Here is a 14,397-nt window from a genome sequence, read left to right on the forward strand (position 1 = left end):
AGGGCTTCTGGGCAAGGCTGCCCGAAAGAGGGGATTCCGTGAGGTCTCAGGACCCAGGCATCCTAACTTCCCAGCCTCGGAAAGGCCAGAGCTCCAGACCCTCCCCCGTGGCCCGGATGCTCCACCCTTTCTGCCCACCTGGACGGACTGGCCCACCCCACCCGGCTGAGACTCAGGGAGGGGCTCGACCGCGGCTCCCCCGCCCAGGCCCCGCCCCCGAGCAGGGCCCCGCCCCGTCCCCCGCCAGCCCGAAGCCGCTGAGCTCCGAAGCGCGGCGAGAGCAGGTGGCGCGGCGAGCTCGGTCTCTGCCCAGCAGGTAAGTCAGCGACGCGCGCTGGTCCACTCTGAGGACCTCGAGGGCAGCGCAGGAGAACAAGGCAGCCCCTTCCACCTGTCCTGTGCCCTCGTCTCAAAACTGGGGGACCCCAGAGGACAGCAAGGACATCTCTCTCGGCTCTGCGCACCGACGCTAGGCATCTAGCAGGTGGGACTAAACTCTGGGGAAGTTTAGAGGGTCCCGGCTGGCTGTCCCCGATGCCGGGGCGGTCTCTGAGGGATGGGAAGCGACAGGGCCCCAGGCACGCAGCTTTCTGGAGGAGAGATTGGGGGTGGTGACTGCAGTCCTCCGCTGGGTAAGGAACCTCACTGACTGGCGGTGCCCCGTGCCTCATCCGAGTGCAGCATCCTACCGCCTCCCTTAGGGAGCGATGAAGTGGCCCAAACGGCTTCTGTGCTGTGGGTTAATGAGGTAAGAGCCACTGCCTAGCTGAGCTGGGGCCTGGCTTTCCTGGTGAGCCCCAGGACACCTGCATCTTGTATTTTCACCTGGGTACAGATGTGCGCGAGTAAGGGAGAGGGGGATCGTCCAGATGGCCTGGGGAACCCACAGAGCCTGGAGACTGAGTAGATTTTTTCTGTGTCCGTGTCCCAGAGCCAACTGGGGGAGGTGATCACAGAAGCGGACCTTATAGTAGATGTGGGGTGCATTTGCACCCTCTGTGTTGGGATTTGAGCTATAGGAAATGGGTCCTGCCTCCTAGGACCTCAAGAAAGGCTTCCTGGAAGAGGACGTCCTGGGCTGGCAGCTCAGATGTGATACTTAGAACTCTGAGCCACAAAGGAGAGTCAGACTTTGGGCCTGGGTGCTGGGTCTGGGTAGAGCAGAGGGCCCCGGATTGTAGAACAGAGAGAAGTCAGTATGCTGCCATCTGGATTCATCCAGGATCCATGGACCTCCTAGGGATCATCACAAGCCTACGGACAGACCAAGATCCACCTCAGATGGGGGAGCTTGCTCTGTCTATCTAGTTCCCCCATTCTGTTGTCTCCCTCCACCACACACACTATCGTAAGTTCTGTCTCAGCTCTGCCCTTCATCCTTTCTGCTTCCGTGCCAACTTCTTGCTTCTGGGAGGCAATGCACTATAGTGGAAAGAGTGGGGACTTTGGGGTCAATTAGACTTGAGTTCTGTCTCCTCTACCTACTGTGTGACTTTGGGTAAGTTACTTAACCTCTTCGAGCTCACTTTCCCACCTGTAAAATGGGGATAATAATAGAACCCGCCTCATAGGGTGGCTGCAAGGATTAAATGAGAATATGCACGTAGAGTGCTTAGCCAGTGCCTGGCGCCGGGTGAGGGCTCAGCCAGTGTAAGTGTCCCCTCATGTGTGGGACAGCAAAGCCAGTCTGCGGCGGGTGGTGGTGGTGGTTGGAAGTTTTTTTTTTCACTTGGCCAGAGAGAGCAATGCCCTTCACCGACATCACCCCACCAGCCCCTGCCCCCTGCTGGTCCCTGGCTCTCTGCTGGACCCGTCTGGGCTACCCAGGGCCCCTCGCCTCCTTCTCTCTTAATCACCCTGTTTTTTGTCTCCAGGGTGAGCAGAGGGGCCCCAGCAGGGCAGGGACCAGGGGCAGGAGGAGCCCACTTGGGGCTGTGTCTCTGGGGAGCAAACTGGCTTAGAGACCCAACCGAGAAAAATGCCTGGTTGTCATCACCTCCCTGCCCTGCCCAGTCCAGAAACCCACAAGTTGGGGTCGAGCTGCACTAAACTTTTCCAGGAAGATAAATAATGCAAGGGACTGAAAGTCCTGTTTGGGGATTGTCCAAGCTGCCCTCCAATGGAAAGACAGCTTCAGTCCCTGGCCCGAGCTCTGGAGGCTGCCAGGGAAGCCTGGGTCTAGTAAGCACCCTTAAACCTGGGCAAGGGAGGGGGTGCCCGTGCCCTAGCTGGGCGCTTTCAAGGGCTCCACTCTGGCCATCCCTCTCCCTGTAGGGTGAGGAGTAAGCAGGGTCAAGGGGATGAGGCTATGCATCCCCTTCAAGGCCACATTCTCCAGACCTGTCACTCTGGAGCTCCCTGCCCAGATGGTGGCCAGCTTGCTCCCAGCCCATGCAAACATCTTCCCTGGGCCTGTTCTCCTCAGGGCACGTTATGCCACTAGTACTTGCACCCCTAGATTTGAGGGACGACTGAAGACAGCTAAGGGGCAGCTGTTTGCTAGGCATGAAGATGGAACTCAGATGTGAGGCCAGGTGAACACATATGTGGATATGAGTCGCTTGGGGTGCAGAAAGTTGCTGGCAGTAGGAAGTGGGGTTGCTGGCCGGGGCCAGGGTGGGAGTGGAGGTGTCTCTCCCTACACAGCATTGTTCTCCTGCAAAACTCCCAGGAGTCAGAGGACTCTAAATTGGAACCTGGTCTTCCAGGTCATTGTGAAATTGTATTTGTCAAGGTGGGAGCTTAGAACATATTTTAATTAACAGGTTGTTCACTTGATTTATAACTTTTAAATATTTAGAAACATGTATGTGGGCCCCCATTTGTCCTCTTGCCCCAGTCACTGCACAGTTAGGGGTGGTCCTGGCAGCACCTGTGACCGAAGCTGCTATTTGGTGCATTCCCTTCCTGCTCTCCCTGTCCCCCGATACAGTAGCGCCCCTGTAAAATTGGTCTCAGGACACACCCACCTGGACCAGGAAGGAGTTTCAAGGTGAAATGAAGACTGTCAGCTGTCGCCAACAAGCGGTTCCCCCTTGGGCCTCCTGACCTCATTCTCTACCCCAAAATTGGGACAATTGTTTTAAATGTCCTGTGATGCTTAGGGGGAAGGGATGATGGGGAGAGAGTTTGCTTATCTCCTGAGTGTGGGGAGGGTGTGGGCACTCATTGGACCCAGAGAGCAACAAGGGAGCCAAATGGGGCTGCAGCAGCAGGAGAGATGGAAGTTAGACTGGGGGAGGATCAGGGCTGGACCCCACAATCCCTCCAGCTGCCCTTCTCAGAAGGAGCTGTGCCGGCCGCCAGGAAGGGGGCCATGTGTCTGTAATGTGGGTCCTCCTGTAAGTTTGGATCTTGAGCTTTGGATGGGGAAGAGGGTGGGGGCCAGCTGGCCAGATGGTGGGAGTCATCCCTGGCAGGAATGAATGGCATATCGGTCTCAACCATAGTTGAGTGCCCTGTGGCACCTGGACACACCGTCTGTTCAGAAGAGAGAGTCACGCAGCCTTTTTGTGGCTGTCCCTGACTCATTCATGGATTCTGATTGGGCTGTTTGAGGATCACACCTGCCACCTTGGCCTCATTAGTGCTGCGAAGTGCTTGATGGAACTGGACACACACACACTCACGCATGCCCTCACACACGCACACTCACACTCAGACACTCTCACACACCCAGGGTGCATGCCCACTGACACTAACTCACAGATGTTGCTGTACACAGTTGCATACCCCTCAATGCTGCCTCAAGGGCAGTCTCAGGTACGGGCCCCCTGCACACCCTCCTGACACATGCACTCTGCTGACCACACGCCTTCCCCACCGTCACTCTCACTCTCCCTGTCAGTGACTTTTCATTCACCTTGGGTGACCTGCCAGCTCCAGTGGCCAGGGGTTGGCTTACTTGAGGGTGGCTGGGGGCCAGATGCCTGCATTGGTTCAGTGTTAGGGACAGGACGTAGCAGCGTCGCTCTCTTGGGACTCCTCGCAAACCCCGCCAGGCTCGACATTTGGTACCTCTGCTCCCCCAAGTCCCACAGGAGAGTCTCCAGTCCTGAGTCTCTCAGTCCGTCTGTCCCTGTGTAGTTCTCTGAGCCTCTTTCTGCCTCTCATCCTGTAAGTGTGTCTGTCCCTGTGTCCCGTGCATGCTCTCTGCTTGGTCCTTCCCCTGCCCCTGTGCCTGTCATTTTCTGTCTGTCTCTCCTCTCTCCCTGACTCTGAGTCTGTCTTTTTCTGTGTGTCTTTCTCTCTTTCTCCTTTCTCTGATGTGTGTCTCTGTCTCTCTCTCTTTTTCTGGGTGTGTCTCTGCCCTTGTGTGTCTGTCCCTCTGTCACACACACTCCTCACTCTCAATCTCTCTCCTTGTCTCTCTGTGTCTCTGATTCTGTGGCATCTGTTTCTGTCCTTATCTCTCCCTCTCTGCCTCTAAGTCTGAGTGTGTCTCTCTGATCTCTCTCTGTCTTACTCTCGTGAGGTGCCCCAGGGGAATAGGACAGCCAGATGTCCCTGGGTGCATAGAAGGGGACAAAGCATCGCAGGGCCTGCCACCACTTCTGGGCCCCTCCACTCCAGGCAAGGACAGATGTTGGCCCATCTCCCCAGCTCCTCTGCTGAGAACTTGAGAATGTGGGGACTTTGACTCCAGACTCTGAAATGTTGTTCTTCAGTGATAAGGTCGGGGGTCGTAGGCCTGGGAGCAGGGCTGGGGGGTCACTTTGTCTGTGTGGTTGACCTGATTGACTTTGGGCCGAGCATAGGGTGTTGGGGACTGTGAGTCTCTTTCAGGAGAGGCACTGACCAGAGTGGGGCAATTTGACGCTTTTCTTTTTCCTCGAAGCAGCCGAGCTTGGCGCACCCAGCCCAGGCCCCAGCTTCCTGCTCCAAACCACGGCGGTGCTCCCCACCCTGTTCCAGACATTTCTGCCAACTGCCCCAGGGCTGCGGACCTGTTCCAGCAGCCTCCCTGCCCTCTTCCCAGGCCTCCCCACCTCCACGGGCCTCTCCTCACTGCCATGGCTCCTCACACAGGAGCGGCTGTGTTGGCTGTTTGTTTATTTGACTAAAGTTTCCTTGGGTGGGGTGAGGACCGACTCCATAGCTCCTTTTCCCCACTTCAGATGCCCCGGCAGGAGGCCAGGCCAGCCCCGCCATGCTCCCACTGCCCTCGCTGCCCTCCCTCCAGCCCCCCACGTGCCTCTCAACATCCTCAGGTCCCTGATTTCTCAACCCTCCTGATCTCAGGTCTGTTGACTCCTACATCTGATGCCAGCTGACCCCTCCCACTGGGCGGGCAGCACCGGGAGATACAAGATATACCCCTGCATCCCCCCAACCTTTGCCTAGTGGAGGGGATATACGGGAGAAAGTGTTGGGAACTGGAACCCTTGGCTTCTCTGGGGATTCCCAAAGAGGAACCCATGGGGTGTGGTCTTCAGAATGTGGAGAAGTCTCCCCACCTGCCTGTCCGGCTCTCGGTGGCTGAGCCTTGAGGCAGTGATAGAGTGAGACTTCAGCAGAGGAATAATTCTCTGATGGGTTTGGGGCCCCTCCCAGGATCCATCCCAGAATGATCTCCCTGGGACCCCAAGGGTCTTTCCATTCGATTTTGTGTGGTACTGTACTGTACACAGAACTGTCTCATCCTGCCCTATGAACACCTGGAGAGGGAACGAAATCCCGATTCAGGCAGAGTCTGGACTTAAACCCACGTCTCCCCACTCCACACAGCCAGGCCTCCTCCTGGGCCAGCCAGAGCTGCTCCTTGGGCAAAAAGGAGCCTTTTTTTTTTTTTTTTTTTTTTGCCATTTCTTGGCTTTCCCTGCATCTCCCTCTCACCCACATCTCCTGCATCTTCACAGGCCTGCCATGGAGACCTCTGGTTCCCTCCCGGGTCTCCGGCTGGGGAGGAAGTGTAGGGAGAGGTAACATTCTTGTGACCTTGTTCTAAGATCTGCTGTGCTAGTTAGCAGCTTCCTGAGGGGAGAGGGACACGAGAACCTTTTAGAGATGGTTTCAACCATCTGGGTGCTAATTGGGAATGTGACTGTCCCTAGGTTAAGGCTGGGGACAGCTATTCCGGGGCTGCAGGATGAAGTGTGGGGGCGGAGAGGCCAGAGGGGGGATCAGGAAGTTTCCCCAAATAGCCTGGCCAGCAGCCAAATGTGGGAGCCAAGTGGGGGGAGGAGGGGGGCAGCCCAGCTGGGGGGCAGCTGGCCAGTTGGCACTTGGACCTGGACCTTGGGAAGCTGGGCAAGGGGCAGAAATGGAGCAAGACTGGTATTGTCCCACTTTTCTCTCCTGCTGAAATGGGCTTCTCTGGAACTTGGTGTCACGAGTAAGGGGAGGCAGAAACAGAAGAATGTGTCTCTGGCCTGACCCTTTTCTCTCCCAGGGGCCCTTGTAAGCCCCAGTCCATTCCCCTGCCCCTCACCCAGTGACACCGCCTCATTCATTCATTCAACAGATATTTATTGAGTACCTCCTATGTGTTATACTTGCTAGGCCTGCCCTGGGAATTCAAGGAGGAGGAAGACAGGGTGAATATGAGAGAACACGAGGAGGCAGGAAGGAAATCTACTTTAAGGAGGGCAACCGGGGAAGCCTCTCATGGAGGGGCTCTTTCAGCATCATCCTGAGAAGGGGAGGTTGGAGCCAGAAGGAAAAGCACCCTCTAGGCCGAGGGAAGGCCCTGAGGTAAGGGAGAGCTTGCTGTGCTCCAGGGAGAGAAAGAGCCCAGTGTGGCTGGAGGATGTAAGCAAGGTAGGGAGTGGTTCGAAAACAGATCGGAGGGGCATAGGATATTTTGACCTGGACATTTTGACCCCAACAATGTTTTGGATGCAAACATTTTAAACCAAAACATACCAACACTGAAGACTTTTTTAGAAAGTGTTTTCCAGTTCGAACTCTATTCATCCAACTGAATTCCGCAGTCAGATTTTTCAGTTTTTCCCCTATGGTGCAGTTAAACAAATTTCCATTTTTTAAAATTCCCTTTTAATTTTACAGAAATTATTTTCATTGGCATCAATTCTGTATAAATTCTGCTGCCAAGATTTGACTCATTGATCGATCCAAGGCTCCTGACCCTAGTCTCTGCCATTCTGTGATTGATTGGCAGATACTCAATTGCATCCAATTCTGGAACATTTAAATTTAAAACAAGATGTGTGGTCAAGATTGAATTCTGTCCATTTTAGTGAATAATGAGGTTTTTTTTCCAGTTCTAGCCATCGTCAGTGTTACTTCTACCAGTGATGTTCTTAGATGGAGGATTGTGTTTATATCTCAGTTAATCTGTGGGAGGGAAGGTGGAGGGGCCAGTAGGGAGAGAAGGGCTTTGGGGAGGCAGGTAGCAGCCAGATCTTCCAGGCTGGGGTAAGGCTCCTCCTAAAGTGAAGGAGAAGCCTTCGGAAGTTTTAAACAGGAGAGTGACACGATTAGATTTGCCTTTTTAAAAGACTCCTCTGGCCATTGGAGAACAGACTGGAAGGGCTGGAAGTGGAGAAGTGGAGGCAGGGACGCTGATGAGGAGGCTGTGATACTAATCTGGGTGGTAAAGAGAAGTGAACTGATTGAAGAAAGATTAGGGTCCTGTCCCACTCCCAAGGACCCCAGCATGGTCCTCCCTATGTGCCCAGAGTGACCTCGATGTCACCTCCCACCCTCAGCTCCTGCCCCTCCCTTCCTCTGAGGCCCCAGACACCCCAAAGTCTGGCCACTCAGAGTTTGCACAGGATGGAGCCAAAGAACCAGGGTGTTTTCCTTGGGGCTCCCTCCCGGTCCATCTCCTGGCTGAATGGGGCTGAGGGAGAGTCAGGGATGCCCTGCCGAGGTTGGGGTGGGAGACTGCAAGAGGTGGGGGGTGGCTCTTGGATCTGCCCACCCAGAGCACGTGGCTGGAGCAGCCAGGGCAACCGCAGACCTGGCAGTGAAACAGATCCAGACACAGGGCGCTTGTCCGGCCCGTGGCTCCGAGCTCAGGGTGTGACCCTGGGCAGGGGTATAAAGGGGCCTCTGTTGTTGCGAGGCACGGAGCCCACCTGGGCCGGGCCAGGCCAGGCGCCTGAGGAGTGAGGAAAGTGGGCCTGGGGCTGCTTGGGGAGAGGAGGCTTGAAGTGACACAGACCCAAGGTTTGGGTGTCATCTGGGCAAGTCACTTCCTTTCCTTGGTCCTCAGTCTCCTCACCTGTAAAATGGAATCTTAATCCCAGCCTCCCAGACCTAGCACATCATCAGGGCCCACTTTGTTGACTGATTAAAGCATCACCTTCTTAGAATCATGAATTTTAAAGATTATTTAATAACCACACGTAGTGATTACCATGTATATGTTTACTAAACTCTTTACAAATATTAACTCATTTAATGCCCATAACGACCCTTAAGAGAGGTACTATTTATCCTTATTTTACAGATGGGGAAACTGAGGCATGGAGGTGGCCAAAATCACTAGCTAGGAAGTGGCAGAGATAGGATCTGAACCCAGACAGTATGGCTATACTATGCTGCTTCCCGAAAGCAAGGGGTGGGCGTCCCTCAGGCCAGGCAGCTAAGGAGGGGCCCTGATTCTTCAGCAGGGATAGAGGCGGTATTCTGGAGCATCTCTGCTTCGGAGGGCATAACTGTGCAATGTCTCTCATCCCAGGGCCTGGCCCCTAGCGTAGGGCTAAGAGTGCAGCGGGAGGGAGAGAAGTGAGACTCCAGCAGAGGAGTCCCGGGACCCAGGGCAGGAGAAGAGGTTGGAGCAGGGATCTCGAGGAGCAGGTCACAACCCTGCTACCTTTGGCCCAGTTGTGGGAGCAGTTGTGCCCAGCAGAGGCTGGGGTAGATTTGGTATTCCTTCAACTGGGACAAGTCATTCCCTCTGGGGTGCCACGTGGTAGGAGGAGCCAGCCTTACACCCGGGAGCCCACGGTCTGGCTGGACATGAAGCGTGGACGTGGAACAGAACGGCATGGGGTCTTCCAGCGGTGGGGAAGCAAAGCCCCAGCCCACAGCGGCGGGAATCTTCAGGCTTCGTGGTACGCCTCGGAGCATGCGCAGCGTTTAGTGGCTGAGAAAAGAGGCGGGGCCTCCCCGCCGGAGGGCAAAGAGGTGGGTCAGTGTGTATGGAAGCAGCAGGTGGTCCCGTGAGGGCGTGGCAGGGGCAGCCATGGAGGGCTCTGAGTGCCATGCTCCGAGCTCAGACTTGCTCTTCTAGACACCTCTCTAGACCTGTCTGCTCTTCAGAATCACCTGGGTGCTTGTTAAAAAAGCAGACGCAGGGCCTCGCCCCAGCCCCTGAATCCAAACCTCGGGGGTTGGGGCCCAGCCCAGGATGCCTGGCAGGCTCCCCAGGTGATGCACACGTGGCCAGGCACTTGGGAAAACAGCGGGGCGAGGGGTCTCACCCTTGGCTGCACATCAGAATCACCTGGGCCAAATTTAAAAGTCCAGGGCTCCAGGCTGCACCTCAGATCAGTCCATGAGAGTCCCTGGGGGGGGGGGCCCAGGCATCAGAAGTTTTCAAAGCTGCCCAGGTGACTCTGTTGAGGACCCTCAGACAGGCCTGTCCCTCAGGTCAGCCAGGTCTGGTTGAACTATTCCCTCCTCAGAGAGGCCTTAGCTGGTGGCTTGTCCCCCCGACCTTGTGTGTTGGTCTCCTTATTGACTGTGACCATCCCCTCTAGATTGCAAGCTCCTTGAGGACCCCTCAGGACTTTGTTCACTGCTGGACCCCCTGGATGTAGAATGGAGGGCCTGACATTTCCTAAGTGTTTAATAGGTGTTTATTGAGTGAGTTTCTTTTTTTTTTTTTTAAAGATTTTATTTTTTTCCTTTTTCTCCCCAAAGCCCCTCCAGTACATAGTTGTATATTCTTCGTTGTGGGTCCTTCTAGCTGTGGTATGTGGGACGCTGCCTCAGCGTGGTTTGATGAGCAGTGCCATGTCCGCACCCAGGATTCGAACCAACGAAACACTGGGCCGTCTGCAGCGGAGAGCGCGAACTTAACCATTCGGCCACGGGGCCAGCCCCTGAGTGAGTTTCTTGAGCGCCTACTCTGTTCCAGGCACAGTGGTAGACACTCTCCCTATATCATCTCTTAATTCTCCCAACAGCCTGTTAGTATCCCAACAGTTAGATACTCTTGGGCCCATTTTACAGATCAGAGAGGTGAAGCAACTTGCCCAAGGTCTGACGGTTCTAGAGCCTGGGACTCTGTCCTGGGCCCCGTACCGCCTCCCGCCAACGCTTTTGAGCAGCCCTGCTGTGGGAAGTAGCGTGGAGGATGGACAGAGGGCCTGGGGGGCAAAGGACATGTTGACACAGCCCATTCCCGGGGCGTTTCTTGGAAGCTCTCGGCTGGCTTTGAAAGGCCTCCTTCATGGCCTGCAACGGCCGTGTGCTTCCACCCGCCAGACCGATTTGAGAGGAGGACTCCTTGATGTGGTCGGCAGCTGCTCCCTGACCAGCAAGGTGGACCACGGCCACCCTACGTCTCTCCCAGCCAGCGGGCTTGGAGGCTCTCCCCTCCCTCCTGCCCCAGGTGACCTGGGATTCTCAGGGTCATCTGCAGCCTCCCCCTGCCTCCAACCTTCAGAGGTTAGGATGGGTTAGGTTCAGTTTCTCATCCTGAGGAAGGGGGAAAGGACCCCAAGGTCCGGTGGGGTGGGCCGGGATGGGAGGATTCTGCTGGACAAACTAACCAAGTAAAAGCATCAGGAAATGGAAGGTGGGTTGGGGAGACTCAAAGAGCTTAATTTCCACAGGGTTGATCCTGGCTGGCAGTCAGGGCCTCTCCCGGGCTCTTCTGAATGCAGCTCTTTAAGTAAAAGGGAAGGTAGCCAAGGTCCCAGTGAGGACCCCTGGGCCCTCAGCCTTCCCCTTCCCTTCTATACGGCAGTATGGGGCAGTCCCCCCAGTAAGCTGACCACCTTCTAGACTGCTACTATTGCAGCTAATATTCTGGGGAGGGGGCTACCCCTGCTGTGGGCACCCCAGTTCCCAGCCTCCTCTCCTCCAGCCCTGGCCTCTCCTACACAGCCCAGTAGCTTTGCCGAGCTGGATGAGGAGGTTGAAATAATTTCCATTGCATTGGCAACAAACATAAGTTGGATACAGCTCTGGGCTGGGAAAGATTGGGGACCGACCGGCAGCCTTGGGAGGCAAGATGATGGGCAGGAGGGGAGGGGTTTAGTCTGGACAAGGGGATGGGCACCCTGTTGGGAGAGGGGATTGTTGGTGAGATTTTGGGGGTTCCACCCAGGCCCGTTTGTCTTCCTCTTTTTGCCCTGTTTCCCATGCACAGCTGTGAGGAAGTTCTTTCTGCAGTCTCATCACTGTCTCTGCTGCTGTAAGTAGCAGTGTCATCCCCCACATCACAATGGCTCTTTACAACTGGCAGGATATTTTTTATGTGTTATCTAATCTTCTCAGCTGTCAGCCTTGGGTCGGGGAGTTATTATTAGTTATTGTTATTGGTATCCCCATTTTACAGTTGGGGAAACTGAGGTGTGGAGAAAAAGAGCGTGTTCCCAGTCACAGGTTAGCAATGGCAGAGTCGTAATGTAAGTTCATGTTGCTCAATTCCAAGTTACTTGGGTTCTCATGCTGCCGCCCACCCAAATTACAGTCGTGTGCTGCTTAATGACTGGGACACATTCTGATAAATGCGTCATTGTGCGAACATCATCGAGTGCACTTACACAAAGTGAGATGGTACAGCCTCCCACACACCCAGGCTATGCGGTTATGGAGCGACTGTCGTATATGCGGTCCATCATTGACCAAAACATCGTTATGTGGCGCATGACTGCTCCCACAGACACAGCTCACCCCTGTCCCCCGCTCCTCCCTTCCATCTCACCGCAACTCAGAAGCAGCCCGGCCTGGAGGTCATCCTGGCCATCCCCCAGCTTCACGCCAGTGCGGTGGGGCCTCTGTGGGGCTGGTATCTGGAGCTCTTCTGGCCATGGTCCAGGAGAGGGCGATGATGGCAAAGTCAGGGGAGTCAAGGGTGTCAGCTGCTGCTGCTTCTTTTTGAGCAAAGACTTTGAAAGTTTAATGTGATAATCTCATCCTGATTACTGCAAACTGAGGTCCTCTGGCTCGTCCAAGAACCCATTACTGGCCTCACAAGAGGAGCAGGGAGACTGCGCCCGGCCCTCCCGGCCTCCCCAGCCCCATCCTCACGCATCCTCAGGGGACTGAGCCTTGGTTTGTTTTTGGGTTTTTTCAGTAGAAAGAAAGTGTTTCTAGGTCATGGTAGGAATGTTTCAGGCCTCCCTACTTCAAGACCCATCGGGGAACCCCAACCTTCCCTTTGACATCTGAGAATTTAAGTTCTAGGAAGGGGCTGCTGTGAGTTTGGGTGTGAGGCCTATCAGAGGGCACAGAAAATCAGCCCAGCCAGGGACCCAGGAAGTTGTCCCCCCACCCCATTTTACTGGCTGGGACACCGAGGCCCATTGCTGTTGTCTCCACATCACGCCTGCCCAGAAGTGAACCAATTAGCACCGTGCCTGGCTCTGTGTTCCCAGTGCCTGTCTCATTATTTGGGGATTTATGTCTCGGTCACCGTGAAGGACGACTGTCCCTGTTTCCATTGGGGTGAGCCTGGCCAGCCCTGAGCCCAGAGGCGGCAGGAGGTGGTGCCGTTCTGCTTGGGGCAGGATGGGGATTTAATTTCAGGGGGATTTGCAAGCAGTGGGGAGCCGCCCTGGGCACATGGTGGCTCTGGGCTATTTTAGGAGGCAAAAGGCTGGCCTCACAGGGGGAAGGGATCACGGTGGACTTGTTCTAGCCATTAGTGATTCTGCCCTTTCAGTGGGAACAGAAAGGACCTGTGATGGACCAGGCAGGCTGACCTGAGGTTAGGGCTTCACCCATCCTCCTGGAACCCAGGGGCCCAGAATTGTGCCGCACACCCTACCCCAGTCCAGACTATGAGCAGAATAGAAGCTGCTGGCTGGGTAGAGGTCTATGGCTCCTTGCCTGAGCTCCTTTCCTACAGGCTTTGCTTCAGCCAGGCCCTTGGTGTTGTTAGTATGAACCATTAGTAGAACCATCTCATATCTTTGTGGCAGAGATTATATTTATTGAGCACTCAGGGAAGGTGCCATGGGGCAGGAAAAAGGGCATAGCCTTAAGGCCAGGCTCACCTCGGCTCCTGTTCTGCATGGGCCCCTTCCAAGCTGGTAATGTGGGTTGTGAAGTCCCTTCACTTCTCTGAGCCTCCATGTCCCTGGCTCCAAAACAGGGACCATAACCCCCCATCAGTGATGCCCATCTTATTAATTGGCACATATGACGTCAGGCACTCTGCAGGCACCCTCTGCGATGTTGTTGTCTATTAATTGCCTCGTTTTACACGTAAGGAAACTGAAGCTCAGAGACGGGGAGTAACTTGCCTAAGCCCCTACAGCCCATTCCGCTTCTCGCACCCAGAGCGAGAGCTGGTTCCTTCCTCGAATCCAGCAAGATGTATTGGTTGCCTTCGCTGTGCCAGGCATGTTCTAGGGCTGGGGATTCATCACAGACAAAACAGAGGAAGAGGAGATAACAGGATGAGACTGGGCAGCAGTGAGAACTGAATGGCCCAACTAGAGACTCAGTGGCTTTATTTAGACTAAGGGTCATTTTCTGGCTGGGGAGAGGGCAATCACCAGGGGCCTGAATCCCTCATTGGACGAGCGGTGGCTGGGCAAGGGTGCACCGGCACCCCCGGCACCCCCGGCACCTCCAGCCCTCTTACTAGGAAGAGGTTTTCTGTGTTTTCTTCCTCCTCACCCCACTTTTATAGGAAAAAAGTCACGGGGCGCATTGGGATAAGGCCTTTAGAGGCACCATGACACAGAGGAACGGGAACCTGGAGTTTAGAGTCAACCAGGTGGGGTTCAACGCCCACTTTCTAGTCATGTGAACCTGGGCAGGTAAATTAACCTCTCACAGCCTCTCTTTCCTCGTCCGTCTTCAAAGTGCGGAGAGAAGTACCAGCCTTTCAGGGCTGTCGGGAGGATAAATGGATGGATAAAAGTGTGGGAAGGGCCTGGAGTACAGACAGCCCACCACTAATGGCAGTGTTTTGTCTGTGTGCAGGGCTGGCATTTGGGGGCATGTTGTTCCTAGGTATCTAGGTGAAGCCACGTCTTTCTGGTGGTGCTAAGCTGGCACCTGTGGTCCTGCTGAATGATTTCAGCAGGCTCGGCAGACCGGGAGAGTCAGCAAGCCTAAATAGAAGGTCTGATGCTCACAGTTCAAGAAATCGCTCTCTTGGAGACTGGATGGGGAGGCTGAACTCACCAGCATATCACATGAAAATAGACCTGGGGGGTTTCATGGACCCTCAGCTCTATATACAGCTTGCTCAAGAGTACAGAAAACTTAGGGGGTGGGCAGCATTAATAGAGGACAGGG

The 14,397-nt window shown here is 55.0% G+C and overlaps 1 protein-coding gene across 8 annotated transcripts in view; it reads left to right on the forward strand.

Moving 5' to 3' along the window:
* The first annotated feature begins 40 nt into the window (after positions 1-40).
* Positions 41-14,397, forward strand: part of ZNF385C (zinc finger protein 385C) — a 51,575-nt gene continuing 37,218 nt past the window's right edge. For 2 of the 8 annotated variants that reach the window (XM_070227260.1, XM_070227261.1), the window contains exons 1-2: positions 8,924-9,096; positions 9,835-10,020. In XM_070227260.1, the coding sequence (XP_070083361.1) occupies positions 9,888-10,020 (133 nt within the window). In that variant the 5' untranslated portion in view covers positions 8,924-9,096; positions 9,835-9,887. Of the gene's footprint in view, positions 485-8,897; positions 9,097-9,834; positions 10,021-14,397 lie in introns of those variants that run through there. The other 6 variants (XM_070227263.1, XM_070227266.1, XM_005597389.4 and 3 more) reach the window with 5 other exon arrangements.

This window comes from Equus caballus, chromosome 11 (assembly GCF_041296265.1).
Source record: "Equus caballus isolate H_3958 breed thoroughbred chromosome 11, TB-T2T, whole genome shotgun sequence".
In the NCBI taxonomy this organism is placed as follows: domain Eukaryota; kingdom Metazoa; phylum Chordata; class Mammalia; order Perissodactyla; family Equidae; genus Equus; species Equus caballus.